Source organism: Camellia sinensis, chromosome 5 (assembly GCF_055761805.1).
Source record: "Camellia sinensis isolate YWXY chromosome 5, ASM5576180v1, whole genome shotgun sequence".
In the NCBI taxonomy this organism is placed as follows: domain Eukaryota; kingdom Viridiplantae; phylum Streptophyta; class Magnoliopsida; order Ericales; family Theaceae; genus Camellia; species Camellia sinensis.
The window spans coordinates 152,135,008-152,149,793 of NC_138965.1; the positions used below are offsets into that span (position 1 = coordinate 152,135,008).

The 14,786-nt window shown below is 34.7% G+C and overlaps 1 protein-coding gene and 1 pseudogene across 1 annotated transcript; one reads left to right on the top strand and one right to left on the bottom strand.

Moving 5' to 3' along the window:
• The first annotated feature begins 1,450 nt into the window (after positions 1-1,450).
• On the top strand, positions 1,451-4,433 carry LOC114320060 (26S proteasome regulatory subunit 6A homolog). The gene is made up of 6 exons (XM_028267158.2): positions 1,451-1,626; positions 2,437-2,555; positions 2,716-2,803; positions 3,119-3,238; positions 3,346-3,486; positions 4,025-4,433. Exons 1-5 carry the CDS (start codon positions 1,468-1,470, stop codon positions 3,469-3,471), a joined length of 612 nt encoding a protein of 203 aa, XP_028122959.2. The 5' UTR covers positions 1,451-1,467; the 3' UTR covers positions 3,472-3,486; positions 4,025-4,433.
• A 1,711-nt stretch (positions 4,434-6,144) lies between these two features.
• On the bottom strand, positions 6,145-14,509 carry LOC114320070 (translationally-controlled tumor protein homolog; annotated as a pseudogene).
• Positions 14,510-14,786: the final 277 nt, after the last annotated feature.

The window sequence follows — 14,786 nt, forward strand, 5'->3', positions numbered from 1 at the left end:
ATTAATATGCCATGGTTTTGTGTTTCGGAACACTGAAATCGTGACCCCAAGAGACACACTCTGACCCTTATCACTCATTTTCATGTGCACGGACACTCAAGTCGTGACCCAAGAAGACACTTCCTACAAACCCTCATTTCTCTCTCGCACATGAGCCTACTCCTCTCTCGTAAGTATTGAAGTCGTGAAACAAGAAGACACTCTGTAAACCATTTCTTCTATTTTCGCACTAAAGCCCCTCTCATATGTGTGAAGACCCAAATAAAAAAAAAAAATGTGATGGAAATTTTTGAAAGGGACTTGCTTACTTTCGGTGGGAAAGTGTTTAAAAAAAAAATAATAATAAAAGAGAGAAGTGAGTGCTGGTGTGGGGCTAAAAATAGCGTCCGGATCCTTTAGAGTTAATCCCCTAGAGTGATCTTCTAAAGTACCTAATTCGAGGGCTGAGAATAAAACTCATCAAAACGACGTCGTTTTGGTGAGTATTTTGACAAAAAAAAAAAAAAATATAAAAAAAATTCAGACTTAGGGATGTCAAAACAACGAAGGTTCCTGTGGAACTGAAAATTTGAAAATCCTTTAATTCTTCTTCTTCTGCTAAATCTGAATATACGGACGATACTGAAGAAGAGCGATGGCTCGCCCTAATCTCTTCATCTTCTGTCTCTTGAATCAACAGTGGATCTTCATTTTCAAAGTTCTTTGGATCTACAACAGCTTCGGATGAACAATCGTTTTCATTTCTTTCGCTTCATGGACTTCTGGGTCTGGTTTTTGATCTTCTTCTTCTTCTTCTTCTTCTTCTGGTAGTTCGTCATTGATCTCTAACTTTTCCTCTTCTGGGTTTTCCTTTGCTTCATCTTCTTCTACCTCCATAACCACGTTTGCTTCTGCTTCTGCTTCTGGGTTCTCTTGTTCTTGTTCTTCAATGGCTTCAGTTGAAACCATCTTCTCATACACTTCAACCAACTCTTTATCCTCCATTAGCCTCGAATCATCTTCATGTGCTTCCTCTCCATCTTCTTCCTCTTCTTCACCGTTGAGACCAGGTGATTCCCAGAAACGATTAGCAAGAGCTGAGGGGAATTTTGAAATCGAAAATTCTAAATTTTTGTTTTTTTTTTTTTTTTTTCAAAATACTCACCAAAACGACGTCATTTTGGTGAGTTTTATTCTCAGCCGTTCGATCAAGTACTTTAGGAGATCACTCTAGGGATTAAACTCTAGAGGATCCGCTCGCCTAAAAATAACTCATGAGCATTACACACAACAGCAGCACGTGGATGGTATATTTATTTATATTGGACACCTTGCCATCTGTGTATGATTCTCGAGTTAAGGCAATGGAGGCTGATGAAAAACCAACTGAAAACTACAATGATATTGGAGGGCTTGAAAAACAGGCAAGTTTCTTAGCTCAAAAATATTTACACACTTATCTCATTAGTTGAGGCTATTGTTTTGCCCATGACTCACCAAGAACGGTTTCAGAAATTAGGGATTCGCCCACCCAAAGGAGTGCTTTTGTATGGACCTCCGGGCACTGGGAAAACACTAATGGCTCGCGCATGTGCAGCCCAAACTAATGCTACTTTCTTGAAGCTAGCAGGTCCCCAACTTGTCCAGGTATATATTCTTTGTTAACTTCATTCTTGTCTTCATTTTTGACCTGGTTTTTATCATAAAGAAACCACCTACACCTTGTGAGATTTGTGGCTTTTTTTTGGAATCACAATTTGCTTTTGATGCATTTACACCAACCATGAATATATTGAAGGGACTATAGTTTTTGTTTCTTTTTGATGCACTAAGAAAGGAATATTGTTTGTTATTTATTTATAGCTAGTGTGGCAGAAATTTCCTTTTCTGGTTAGCTTGTTCGGATTGGGGTAACAAACTTATCTGACGTTAAAATATATATCCACTTAATTAAGGTGCAACAGTTTTTTTTCTGGAGGAAGTCAGAACTTTTATTTTTTATTTTTTATTTTAAATTAGTAGTCCTGAATTGTGATTGAGTTTTTCAGTCAGTCGTAAACCTGGAGATTGTTCCTTTGGTTGGTTTGATTAGTTATATTATGCCGTTGCCTTTTTTTTCTTCAAAAGTTAATGAATTAAATATTGTCCTTTCATGGGCCTCTGTTAAGGTCAATGAGTAGTCAAGCATTCTTGAGAAAGATACATTTGGTTTTAATATTTAATGCTTATTACCTTTTACGTACTATCTTGATTGTTAAAGTTTGATGCATAACTATATCATTTGCAGTTTAAATTAAGCTAGCTAGTCCTCAAGAAATTTTCTTGTTACCATGCAACAATTATATTGTATAGGTACAAATCTGTAATGCACTTAAGCGGTCATCAATTTGTTTTGCTCTAGTGAAGTAGTCAAGGCCACTACTATTAATTTAGTAACTAAGGTTTTTATCCATGTAGATGTTCATTGGGGATGGAGCGAAACTTGTCCGTGATGCTTTTCAACTTGCTAAAGAGAAATCTCCTTGCATCATCTTCATAGATGAAATCGATGCTATTGGCACAAAGTGGTGTGACAGGTATACCTTATTTGTGTCATTTGCAGCTTTACTTGATTTCAGTTTGTGTTTGCTATTTTTTTTTTTTTAATCTCAGTATTATGCTTTTCTGGTGACTAATAATTGAGTTTATTTCATAAACAGTCTCACTAAATTTTTTCTCCCCCCTCTTTTGATGCAGTGAAGTTAGTGGGGATAGGGAAGTTCAACGGACAATGTTAGAGTTGCTCAATCAGCTTGATGGCTTTAGTAGCGATGATCGGATAAAGGTTTGTCTCTTGCCTTCAACTGATTATAGTTTCAGTGTAATGGTCATTTCGAGGCAACTGTTGGCTCTTGACATTTAGACCATGCTGCCACGAAGATTGTTTCTTTAGAACTTCTGTACAGGCTGGATGCTTGGGACCTGGTTCTCTGCCATCACTTCTACCCATATGGCACTCACTAGCACGACTAGTAGGACTGCCTCTACTTTTTGTCATCATTTGGGTCTTTAGTTCCAATAGTTGAATTTTATTTTTTTATTTTTTTTTATTTTTATTTTTTTTGTTCTGTTTTGTTTTTTGTACTTTCTTAAACTGCAGGTGATAGCAGCAACCAATAGAGCTGATATTTTAGATCCTGCGCTCATGTGTTCTGGTCGATTGGATCGTAAAATTGAGTTTCCACATCCCACTGAAGAAGCAAGAGCTAGAATTTTGCAGGTTTTGCTTGCTTGCTTTCAAAATCCTTCCTTTCTGAACTTTAAACATTATATTCTCTTTTTTTACCATGGGGAATTCCAGCTGACTCATTTGCATTGGTATTGTAGATCCACCCCCGAAAGATGAATGTTCACCCAGGTGTCAACTTTGAAGAGCTAGCTCGATCTACTGATGATTTCAATGGAGCACAACTGAAAGCTGTTTGTGTGGAGGCAGGCATGCTTGCTCTTTGACGCGATGCCACCGAGGTCTGTGTGTGTGTGTGTGTGGACTAGGCTTAATATGTGAGAATTTAAAGGATGCTTTGATAAGTAGGACAGGAAACCAATGACAGCGATGCTACAAGTGATCTAATGCATGTTCTTTGCTTGATCATAATCATTATCTAAGTACTGGCACTTCTAAAAAGTTGTCATGTCTGTGTCGGACACTGATGCTCACCAGAGACATGCCCTAATGCTCTTAGTAGATGCCTTAAATCCATTCAAGTTTACTGGGAAATTGAATGTGTTTAGAGGAAGATAATACATAACTGCGGATGACAATCCACTGATATACTCATAAAAAGGTTCTAACAGCATGATATCTATATTAGAGGCCAAATGTGTTACAAGTACAAAGATAAATACTATTCTTTTTCCCCTGTTTTGGTGAGGTAAAGCTGAAAAGTAGTACCAAAAACAAAAGAAAAGAAAAAGAAAAGAGAGTAATTTGTGCATTTACATATGTGGAATTTTTTTGTTAGGAGCAACTGCTAATAAAGGCAATGGCTTGACCTTTGTGCAGGTGAACCATGAAGACTTCAATGAAGGTATCATCCAAGTTCAGGCTAAGAAGAAAGCAAGCCTAAATTACTATGCATAGGCCACACATCTGAGAAGGCGGTGTGTGAGTTCAGGCATAGAAGGAAACCAAAGCTTAAAGTGATAAATTACTTGAGAAAAGTTGGAATGTATGAAGTCATGATGCAAGTTCAGCAGGAGAGGTGAGGTAGCAATTGTTTTTACTTTGAAAGTTCCAATTATAAGACTTGAAAACTGAGTGACTGACAATGACCCTTTTGGTTTTGTGTGGTTTTTATGATAATTGTGTAAGCACACTGTAATTAGGGGCATAGTTATTAAATCTGTTAGAAACGCTTTTGTTCACCACTTGATTTCTGGCTTGTTCCACCTATATCATCCTGTTTTGGTCACATGCCAGACTGTCTTCCAGCCAGTATATGTGCATTTTTTTTGAGTTTTTTTTTTTAATATTATGCTTTGTTTGCTTTGGTTGAAAACATTTTTTGAAAATTGTTTAGTGGAAAACAAATATTTTGTTTTTGTTTTTGTTTTTGTGTGTGGAAAATGTCTAGCATGTTATAGTAGGATGAACACATTGTTCTAGTAATGGATAAGTGATGATCAATGTATCTCATTAATTGTGTTTTGTTGATTGATTTTATGAGTAGAAGTAATGTTCTTAATACAAGCATGTACTATTATTTATGGCGATTATAAATTCAAAATGGTATTTTTTAAGGCAATGTTTTAATTTTTTACAAATGGAAGAGTGATTTATGGGCATTTACATTTTCAGATACTGGTCTGTTTGGTGTTACTTACTAGTAACAACTTCTATTCAATGGTAAAAAAAGCTTTCAGGAACAACAATGATAAAATAATAAAATTTTACTATCTCCCTTCACAAAATTTTAGAAGTAGCAAATTGAGGTAGCAAATTTAGATATTAGGTAGCAAAGTTCACAGTTGCTACTTAAATTTGTTACTTCCCTTTGGAGATGGTCTAAACAAGCTAAAAGTTAATCTATAAAAACAAAAGTAAAAGCTATTTTTTCTTTTTAGTAAGGGAATTGCATTACACGTGAAATTTTTTATACTACAAGTCTTGAGCCTCACGAAAATAAGACTATTTTTTTACTATTCAATTGAAATGTAATTCTCTTTTAATAATCAATTATTTAAGATATTTTTGCTTTATAAATAATAAATAGTTTTATGTTAAACAATCTAACATAAATTTTTCAAAAACAAAAAAAATATTATAAACTACTCTGCAGCAAACAGCCCCATTAGTATACTCATCACAGGATCAAAAAATCCCTTCCCATTTCTCTCTCTCTCCAACTTTCATTCAGATCTTCCGAATTCAAAAAGAAATTTTCAACACTCAATTTCTTTCAATTTCTTTTTGTTTTTAAAGATTGCTTCAAGAGAGAGACTATCTTGTGATGTTCATTTCTAGAAATAAATAAATAAATAAAATTCAAAAAGCTTAATACGGTTTAGAGTACTTTATTCCACTAGCATTATGCAAAATATTTTTTTTCCTCAAGATTGAGTTTGAGGGCAAAGGAAAAAAAATGGAGGGAGATGATAGCTTAGAATCACAACTGAGGGCTGAAATATGTGGGCACTTATCCTACTACTTTCACCCCTAAGTTATTTGGTGGTCTTGGGCACGGTTACGTGGTACTTTAGGTATATTGTGATGAGTGAAGAGAGTAAAATTTATAATTTTATGTTGAGTGATTGATAAACACTAAAGAACATGATAATTTGTGATTGATCAGAGATATGACTATATAATCTCCACGATATAATTTTTCCTTAGAAATGAGAAGTTAAGAGTTCCACCTCGACTTTAGGAATTGCATAAACAAAAAAACATAGGCAATGTCAACAGAAAAATTATTGAAAAAAATCACTATATATTTATAATTTATTCTTCAACCCACACAAAGTGTACATATCCAGGTCAATACATAACTATGTCAAAAAAAAAAAAAACTAATAATCCCATGACTCATAAATTAATTTCTACTCCCCCATTAGACGAAAGACGGACAAAAAAACTATCGTTAACTTTTTGGAGCTGAATAAATTGAATCCAAACTCCATCCCTTAGCACTTAACCTCCTTCAATCCATAGGCAAGGTACAGAAAAGTCGGATCAGTGGCTCCTTCTTTATAATATGCAAACACATATCATTGCGCATGCTCTCCCCCACAAAACTGCAGCAAAAAAACATTATATCAATTACCATAGATATTATTAAAGTACTACATTGAATTTAAGTTAACCATGTGAATTCATGCAAGAAAGTCACAAATTTAGTTGTTGGATAACGGCGTCAATTTCTTGTTTTTTGTAACAAGAATAAGGTTTTTCTTTTGTAAAAAACAAAAAATTTGTTTGGAGTACAAAATATTTTGAAAATAAATAAAAATAAGTAATAAATAAACATGTTTGATGAGTTATTGGAGGTGGTGGAGAGTGGCCGGAGGGTCACCTGCAAGGACTGGCTGTGGTTGGTGGCTGAAGGGGAGGTGGGGAAGAGAAGAGATAGGAAAACTTGTTATAAGACATTTTTTTTGTTTGTTTGTTTCCAAGAACTTTGAAAATATTGGAATCAATCATTTTTTTTCAAAACAAAAATAATGCACTAAACAAGTTTTTGTTTTCAATTTTCATAACAGAACATTTTGCAGACAAGGCCTTAGTTAACCATGTGAATTGATTGAAGATGTTAGTATATTATTATATGTTAGTGTTTAGCTTTAATAATTAGTGTCCCATTGCTTTATGCTTTCGGTGCCTCAATTAGCATCCTATGTTGTCTTCTCCTCTCTATAAAGAGAGTGTACATCTCTTTGTAAATATACACAGAAATACACAGAAATATAGAGTTATTCATTTGCCCTCTCTTCTCTCTTTCTCAAACTATTGTTTCATGGTATCAGAGCTAGGTTAAGAACTTAGTATTTTTCGCTTCACCGGCGGGCGGCAACCTCGCCTTGGCCGCCCGCCGGACCTCAACCTAGTCCGCTTGTTTTTCTACACATACATTCTTCCATAATTGAGCTCTTCTCTGCCTTTACAATGGCTGCCAACGAAGACCAAGCTTTTCCAGACCTCACCATGGATTCATATGAAGCAACAAAGAGTCAAACCCCAAATCGACCACCACCGCCGTCGCACAGCACCCATCGCCACCCCCGCCTTCCGTGCATTCATCTCCAACATCTCTGCCACCCCCGCCTTCCTTCATATGGTGGAAGCAGAGCAAGTACCTCAGGTCTCTCTTCTTTGTCGAGATCAGCAGCTTTGGAGTCGAGCTTCATAGCCTCCACGGTGAGATCGGCAGAGTGCTCGATCTAGTAGCTCTTTTGCATCTCACTTCTTCTCCATGAGCAGCCATGGTTGACTCTTCTACAGAGATGGTGAAAATGGAGGCAAATGAATCTACTTTTTTCTTCTTCTTTTTCTTTTATCTATTTCTTTTAATTTTTTATTCTCTTTATATGTATAACCCATGTGTGGATCTCTTTATTCCCACTACCTTCCCCTCTCCAATAAAATAATTCTCCACTACCTCCATATATCAAAACCAGTTCCACCAGCACAAAACATACTCATCTGCATATGAATACCCAGCTCTCTCTCCACTTTATCACATGGGCGTGTCCCCTCTCTCTCCTCCTATCACGTTTGATTTCAAAATCAATTATTTTTATTTATTTTCTCCAAACTACTTTTGCACTCTTTTAAATACCCACATTTATTTTTCTTTCCCATCATTTCTTTTAAACTTTTCTTTCCACAACTCCCCTTTCTTTTCTTTTCTTTTCTTTATTCTCTACCCACACCACACTCCACACACACACACTCTCTCTCTATCTCTCTCTCTTTTGATTTCCATTACGTTATTATTTATTTATTTGTTTTTCTCTCTCTCTATATATATTTTTATTATCCTTTGTTTCCACTCACCCCCCTCAGTCAAGCTCGCCCTCACCTTTCTTTTATTATTTATATATATATGTTTTACTATAATCTCTTACCCGAACACTAAACACCAAAAAAAAAAAAAAAAAAAAACACCCATTCACACCAACTGCTTTTCTGCTCAGTCTTGTGTCATACATGTCCTCCAGATTTGCACAACACTCTCATTTTTATTCCTATCGGGGATCCACCCCGCTCACCGTTCTACACCACCAAAAAAAAAAAAAAAAAATTTTACAAACACATAACAAAAGAAAAAAAAAAAAAAAACCCTTTCTATCATTTTTTTTTAACATCTTCACTCTGTGTTGAGCTGTTTTACTCCACTTTCTTAATCCCTTTGTTGCAACCTCAAATAGGTTTCTATCTTCACACCTATTTGAGTTTGAGGGGGGGGTTATACATATATCATGGTGAGCATGGTTACACACGATGCGAACCACCCAAGCTAATGAGCATGGTTATATACCATGGGAACCACCCAAGCCATCCCATGGCGCACTCCCTACGTCGCCCCCTTGGTGCACCACCACAATCTTTTACAACGGTCCGGCATGACCCCGTAAACTGTCCCGACATTGATTCCGGTTACTTTCTATATCGGTCCGGCATGACCTCGTAAACTGTCCCGACATTGATTCCGGTTAGCTCCTACAACGGTCCGACATGACCCCGCAAACTGTCTCGACATTGATTCCGGTTAGCTTCTACATCGGTCCGGCATGACCTCGTAAACTGTCTAGACATTATCTGCTACAACGGTCCGACACGACCATACAGTGTCTTCTCCAATGGTGTGACACGACCATACCGTGTCTTCAACAACAATTTGACACAACCATACAGTGTCTCCTATCCTATTTTATTTTATTTATCAGTTTACTTTCCTGTTTTGTTACTCTCTCCAAACTCAAGTTGATTAGTACCTATCCTCCTTGAGTTTGAGGGGGGTTGTTAGTATATTATTATATGTTAGTGTTTAGCTTTAATAATTAGTGTCCCCTTACTTTATGCTTTCGGTGCCTCAATTGGCATCCTATGTTGTCTTCTCCTCTCTATAAAGAGAGCGTACATCTCTTTGTAAATATACACAGAAATTCACAGAAATATAGAGTTATTCATTTGCTCTCTCTTCTCTCTTTCTCAAACTATTGTTTCAGAAGAAAGTCACAAATCTAGCTATTAGATCAAAGCGTAAATAAACATATACAACTGTAGGTCACTGAGCTTGGAGAGAAGGTACTTGGTTGCTCCCTCAATATTCTTTTTAAACAATTCTTGCTTCTTCGGTTCCAACTTAGGCGTCAGTGCCTTTAATGTACTTCTTCACAACCGCCACAAACTGCCTCTTGTCAAAAGCAGGTTGCTCTTGCAAATAATAACGAATTTCATGTTTCAAATAGTGCAGAAAATATATGAAACGGGTGATCTATCTATGACAGACGACTTTAGTTACCTTACATGGAGCCTAAATGTATCAACAATATTAACGACCTTAACAGCTTTGTCGACAAACACCTTCATCGCCATCTCCACCTTCTGCAGAAGGATTAGCACCAATGTCTACATTTAACGCTCCTTGAACAACCCACTACAACACATAAGAATCACGAATATGTAAATGGCATGGTTATAATATTTGTAACACACGAACCATATGCAAAAATCACGTCACATTATTCATCTATGAAACACCAACACTTCTAAGAAAGTGGTGTGTTGTGTTGGAAACTATATCAGACATCAACATCAATGAACACTAGTCAGGACAAACACATGTCTAACTAAACACGTCCTATTTTTTAAAAATTTCTAAAAGGAACATACAGGCCTATCAAACACATTATAAGTTTGAATTTAAAAAAAAAGAAAAAAGATTGGAATCCAACTATAAATGAAACACAAAGTAAATTTATATATATTCTCTTCCTTTACACTTTAAATATTAACTATCTTTGGTTTCACTTCCTGTATTCAATTATTTGAAAATTAAGTTTTTTTGTTTTTCGTATTTTTTTGTTTTTAGTGAATATTTTTAAAATTTTAAGTAATTTTTTTGCTTTTTTAGGTGCACCTTACTTAGATGCATTTAAAAAGTAAAATATTTTAAAAAATCAATAAATACATAAGAAAACAAAAAATATACTGAATTTTTGTATATTTTTGGTATTTAGTAAATTTTTTTAAATTTTTTTCACAAATATTATACTTTTAAGTGTATTTATGTTAGGTGTAACTAAAAATTAAAAAAATTGCTTAAAATATTAAAAAAATTCAATAAAAGCAAAAAAACACTGAAAACAAAAAAATTTAATTTTCTGAGTGAATCTTGAGTTATGAAACCAAACAAGTTGATTTTTTAATTAAATTTCATATAATGGCATATAATAATTGTTATTCCTATACATGCCATATTATAAATATATAAAATTATATGCGTCCCACCCATGCGTGCCATGTCTAATATTTTTCAAAAATTCCATGTCGTGTTACATATTCATGTATTACTTGGAATCGTATGTCTAATGCATTCTCCTACTACATCATGAACATCACTAAACAGTTAAAAACCAAAGAAATTCTCAAAGTAGACAAGTAAACAAAGCTCATACCTTCCCTTCCACTTCCCACAAAATCCCATTCTCAATTTCCTTGTACGGAAATGAATCAGACAGAAGCTCGTCACCTGAAACGCATTAATGTATTTATCAAAATGACATGAAAATTTATACTAATGTCCAAAACTATGGACTAGCAAAAATAATAAAAACCAAAAAAAAAAAAATTTTTTCAGCTAACATCCAATATGCAATTGAAACCCTTGTAAATGTAAACAGTAATGCTGTGTTTGGTTGGGGGATTTGGAGAGGGATTTGGAAAGGGAAATGGAAAAGATAGGTGAAATGTGAATAAATCATGCCTATATTTCACATAGTTTCACATACCTTTTCCCTTTCCCTTTCCAAATCCCTCCCCAAATCCCCCAACCAAACACAACATAAAGAAACAATTACCACATGATAAAATTTCTCCCAGCAAATCACTAAACACCATGATCCGAGGTGGTGCTCCCTCTAACCAACCCTTGCTTGGGTGACGAGAAAATCCAATTGTAGATATCTCATTCCAAATGGTAGATCAACGATGGTAGATAAATTAACATACTCCCTCCGTCCCAAAATAATGGTCTCTTTTGGGGAATCCAACTTTTTTTGGTAGTACAATTATTGCATTTGAAAAAAGTTGATTTTCCAAAATTATCATTTTGATAGTACATTTTTTGAGAATATCAATGCATAATTGTACTTTTTATGTTGTTTATTAATTTAAAAGAATGGTAAAATAGGAAATTTATATTATTTTTGTACTTAATTTTTGAAAAGGGACTAATATTTTGGGACAATGAAAAATAGAATAAGGGACTAATATTTTGGGACGGAGGGAGTAATGGATATAAACAAGAAGGCAAATGTATTGTGTGCCAGAGCATCATATCACCACAGCCTATGTAGAAGCAAAAGGGACAGGTTTGAGTCTCTAGTACCAACATAGAGACATTCATAGTCTTTTCACAAATTTGCCATAGCAGTTGAATACACGCATACCAGTTGAGAGATCAACAATTCTATGCTTGAATAGATAATTATATCAAAAATTAAGCAATAAGCACAAAGACAATCAAACATTTTAGAAACAACTGCCGAGATGTAAGTAACCCCACAAGGAGACAAACCAAACATAGATTCTTCAAGAAGGAAAGGACAGGGTCTTGTCATTATCAAAATTTCCGAATGAAGTCAACCAAGAATTTGTGAAACGGTGGTACTCCATGCACCGATTAGTATATTAATTAGTGTATCAACTAGTGTTATGATATTATTACTGATCACATTTATTATATACATTACAAATATTCAAAACCTCTAAAATGATACCACATCACCTATTAGTACATTAATTAGTACACTAATTGGTACATGTAGCATTATTCTTTGTAAAATGACTATTTTAATTAATTTTTAATTTTTTACAAAAAAGACTTATAAAAAAAATAAAAAAAGTGATGTTATTGAGTGTTTTGTTTTTTAATTATTTAGCTAAAAAGCCAACACCAAACAGGGCCATATATACTCTATATTAGTACGAACCCTCCAACTTGCAAGTTAATTGAGGCTCTTTCAGGCGGCCAAGAATAGTTCGGTTGAGTTTTTTAAGGTCTTGTTTTCTGAAACTTTCTGAAAAAAATTAGAAACAACAAAATATACTTTTAAATTTTTTAAATTTATTTTTGACCCAAAAATGAGAAAACCATAAACAGATTTTTTTTTTATTTTCTTTTTCACCAAACTAGTTTTTGAGAAACTTAAAACAAATAATAAATAAATAGATTCTCAAACCTCAACCAAAGTAGCCTAAGTGAAGTCAAAATAACTTCAAGAGTTTGGCTAATTAAATGTATTTGGCTAAGCTCAAGGAAGATTGCCTATCATATAAATCCAAATAGAAAATATCTAAAATTACCAGTTTTATTTCTTTTTCTTTTACCAAGCAAAAGAATTATAAATAAAAAAAAAAAAATATCTTTTTACATTTATAACGAAACACGAGTCACCCAAAATAAATAAGCCTTCAGATACCCACAAAAGAAAAATCAAAAATTAAAAATATATTGAATCCAATCCACCAAATCTTATCAAAAATCCAGTTCTGCAAGAGCTGCAAAAAAATTTAACAATAATAATTATATAAAAAAAAATCAACAATAATCACTGTTGCAATAGTAGTTTAGGTAAGTACTTTAAACCAAAAACATGATTAGTGATAGTGTAAGTAGATGATTTAAGCTTAAACCACCATCATCCTTGCAATGATCATGATTACTACAAGATTATTGTAAGAAAAATATTGTAGAGAATCCTGTTCTCTTTTTTAGACTTCCATCACCGCAACCCAACGCCTTCTTCCTTGCTATTATAATCCCTTTTTCACCACTCCATGCAAAAATAATAGAGATAGGGTTTTCAGATCTAAAAGAATGAAAAGAAAAATGTGAAGATAACTTGTAAGAGTGGATAAATACTGGGTCAATTCGGGTTTTAAAATGTGAAGGTGTTGGCTTTTTTGACTTTCGAAGGTTAAAAATGTAAATTTAAGCGTACCAGCAAAGATCAATTAGTCCTTATAGAATTTATAATTGCCAACCAATTATCAAGCGAATGTGTTTTAGTTCTCTCAGTCTCAATAAAGATGATTTTTACTGGTACCTTGCTTAGGAGAAATTAGTAAATAACAATAAGTGAAGAACAATTTCAGAATCTGAATTTCATTAAGTAATGAAAACTTACAATGATCTGACCCAGTCTCGTACAGGTTCACAGCAACAAACTATTTGAAAATACTCCTAGGAAATGAAGTGCAGTACATGAATTAAAGTGCAGAAATGTAAAAAATTATAAAATTGGAAAGAAAAATGAAGTAAATAAACTGGTTTTTTTGATTTGAGTTCGGGGTTCATTCTGGAGCATTCCTTGCTATTTGTACTTCTCAGTGGTAATTGTTGAAGTGGGCTTCCAACCGTTGAAAATGCCCTCCCATGATTGTTGAATATGCTCTCTCACAGTCAGTCCCATTACGCCACTCTTACAGTTAGGCTTCCCTCCTGATTTTGAATTTTAACTTTATGAGTAATCGTTAGGCCACATTATCTTGTATCTCTCGATTGTTCCATTCTTACGCAGATCCATTATTACCAATACGAACTGTCACGTGTCTGACTTTGGTTGACAACTTGTATTAACTCCCCAAATTGCCTTCTTCGTGCCACGTGTTGAATTATGATTGGCTTTTAGAAATTATACAGCCAATATTATCCCCCGCATTAATATACCCAATGCTTGGTGATATTAGTGAACTAGTGCAATCCACCTATGTTCTAGAACGTGCATGGACTCTGTGTATTCTGGTAGTATAACTGCTCTTTGAATAATGAAGCAGTGAACGTCATTAAATCCTTGTATCTTGCACTTCAATTCTTTGAGTAGGCGAATATACTGGTACATCCCCAATAGCCAATCACACATTCTCTTACGTTAATCGAGCATACGAGGAGTCTTTGGAAGATGATTGCAGGCCTTGAAAGAACCTTAATGCATTCATTGGTTACACCTATCCACCTCCATTTATACAAATCATGGAAGCTTTTGCAAATTACTAACCTTTAGACCAAAAATTTGCCAACTGCAAACCCTTGGACCAGGCATTTGCAAAAATGGACCTTGAAAGCTCCTCTTCTGCCCCACCACTCTCTGTATGGGACATAGCCACTTTTTCTTCCTCCAGGTCTATTGGCTGGGAAAGTTGGCCGAAACCTGATGAACCCGAATTAAGGGAGCAGATTCACCATTGATTTGTTGAATTCGATGATCCTCTTTCCATTCCTCCTTCTGCTCGGAGCTCAGTGGTTTACCCTTATGTACCCATTGATCACCAACGCAGTCTAGAGGACAACTTGCTTGCAGCGTAGTACACGTCTTCCATGCTAGCAAAGATAGTACGAGCAACTCCACATCCAAACGAAGCACAGGTGTAACACCCTCAAAATATTATACAAATCAACCATTCATAAGGTCTAGAGACATAATAGAAATGTTATACTTTCATTCATCAGAGTTAATATTACAAAAGATATCACATGCATTACACTTTCATAAATATCCATCTTGAAACCATAGCATGTAACTCTAGTTTAGAACAACAA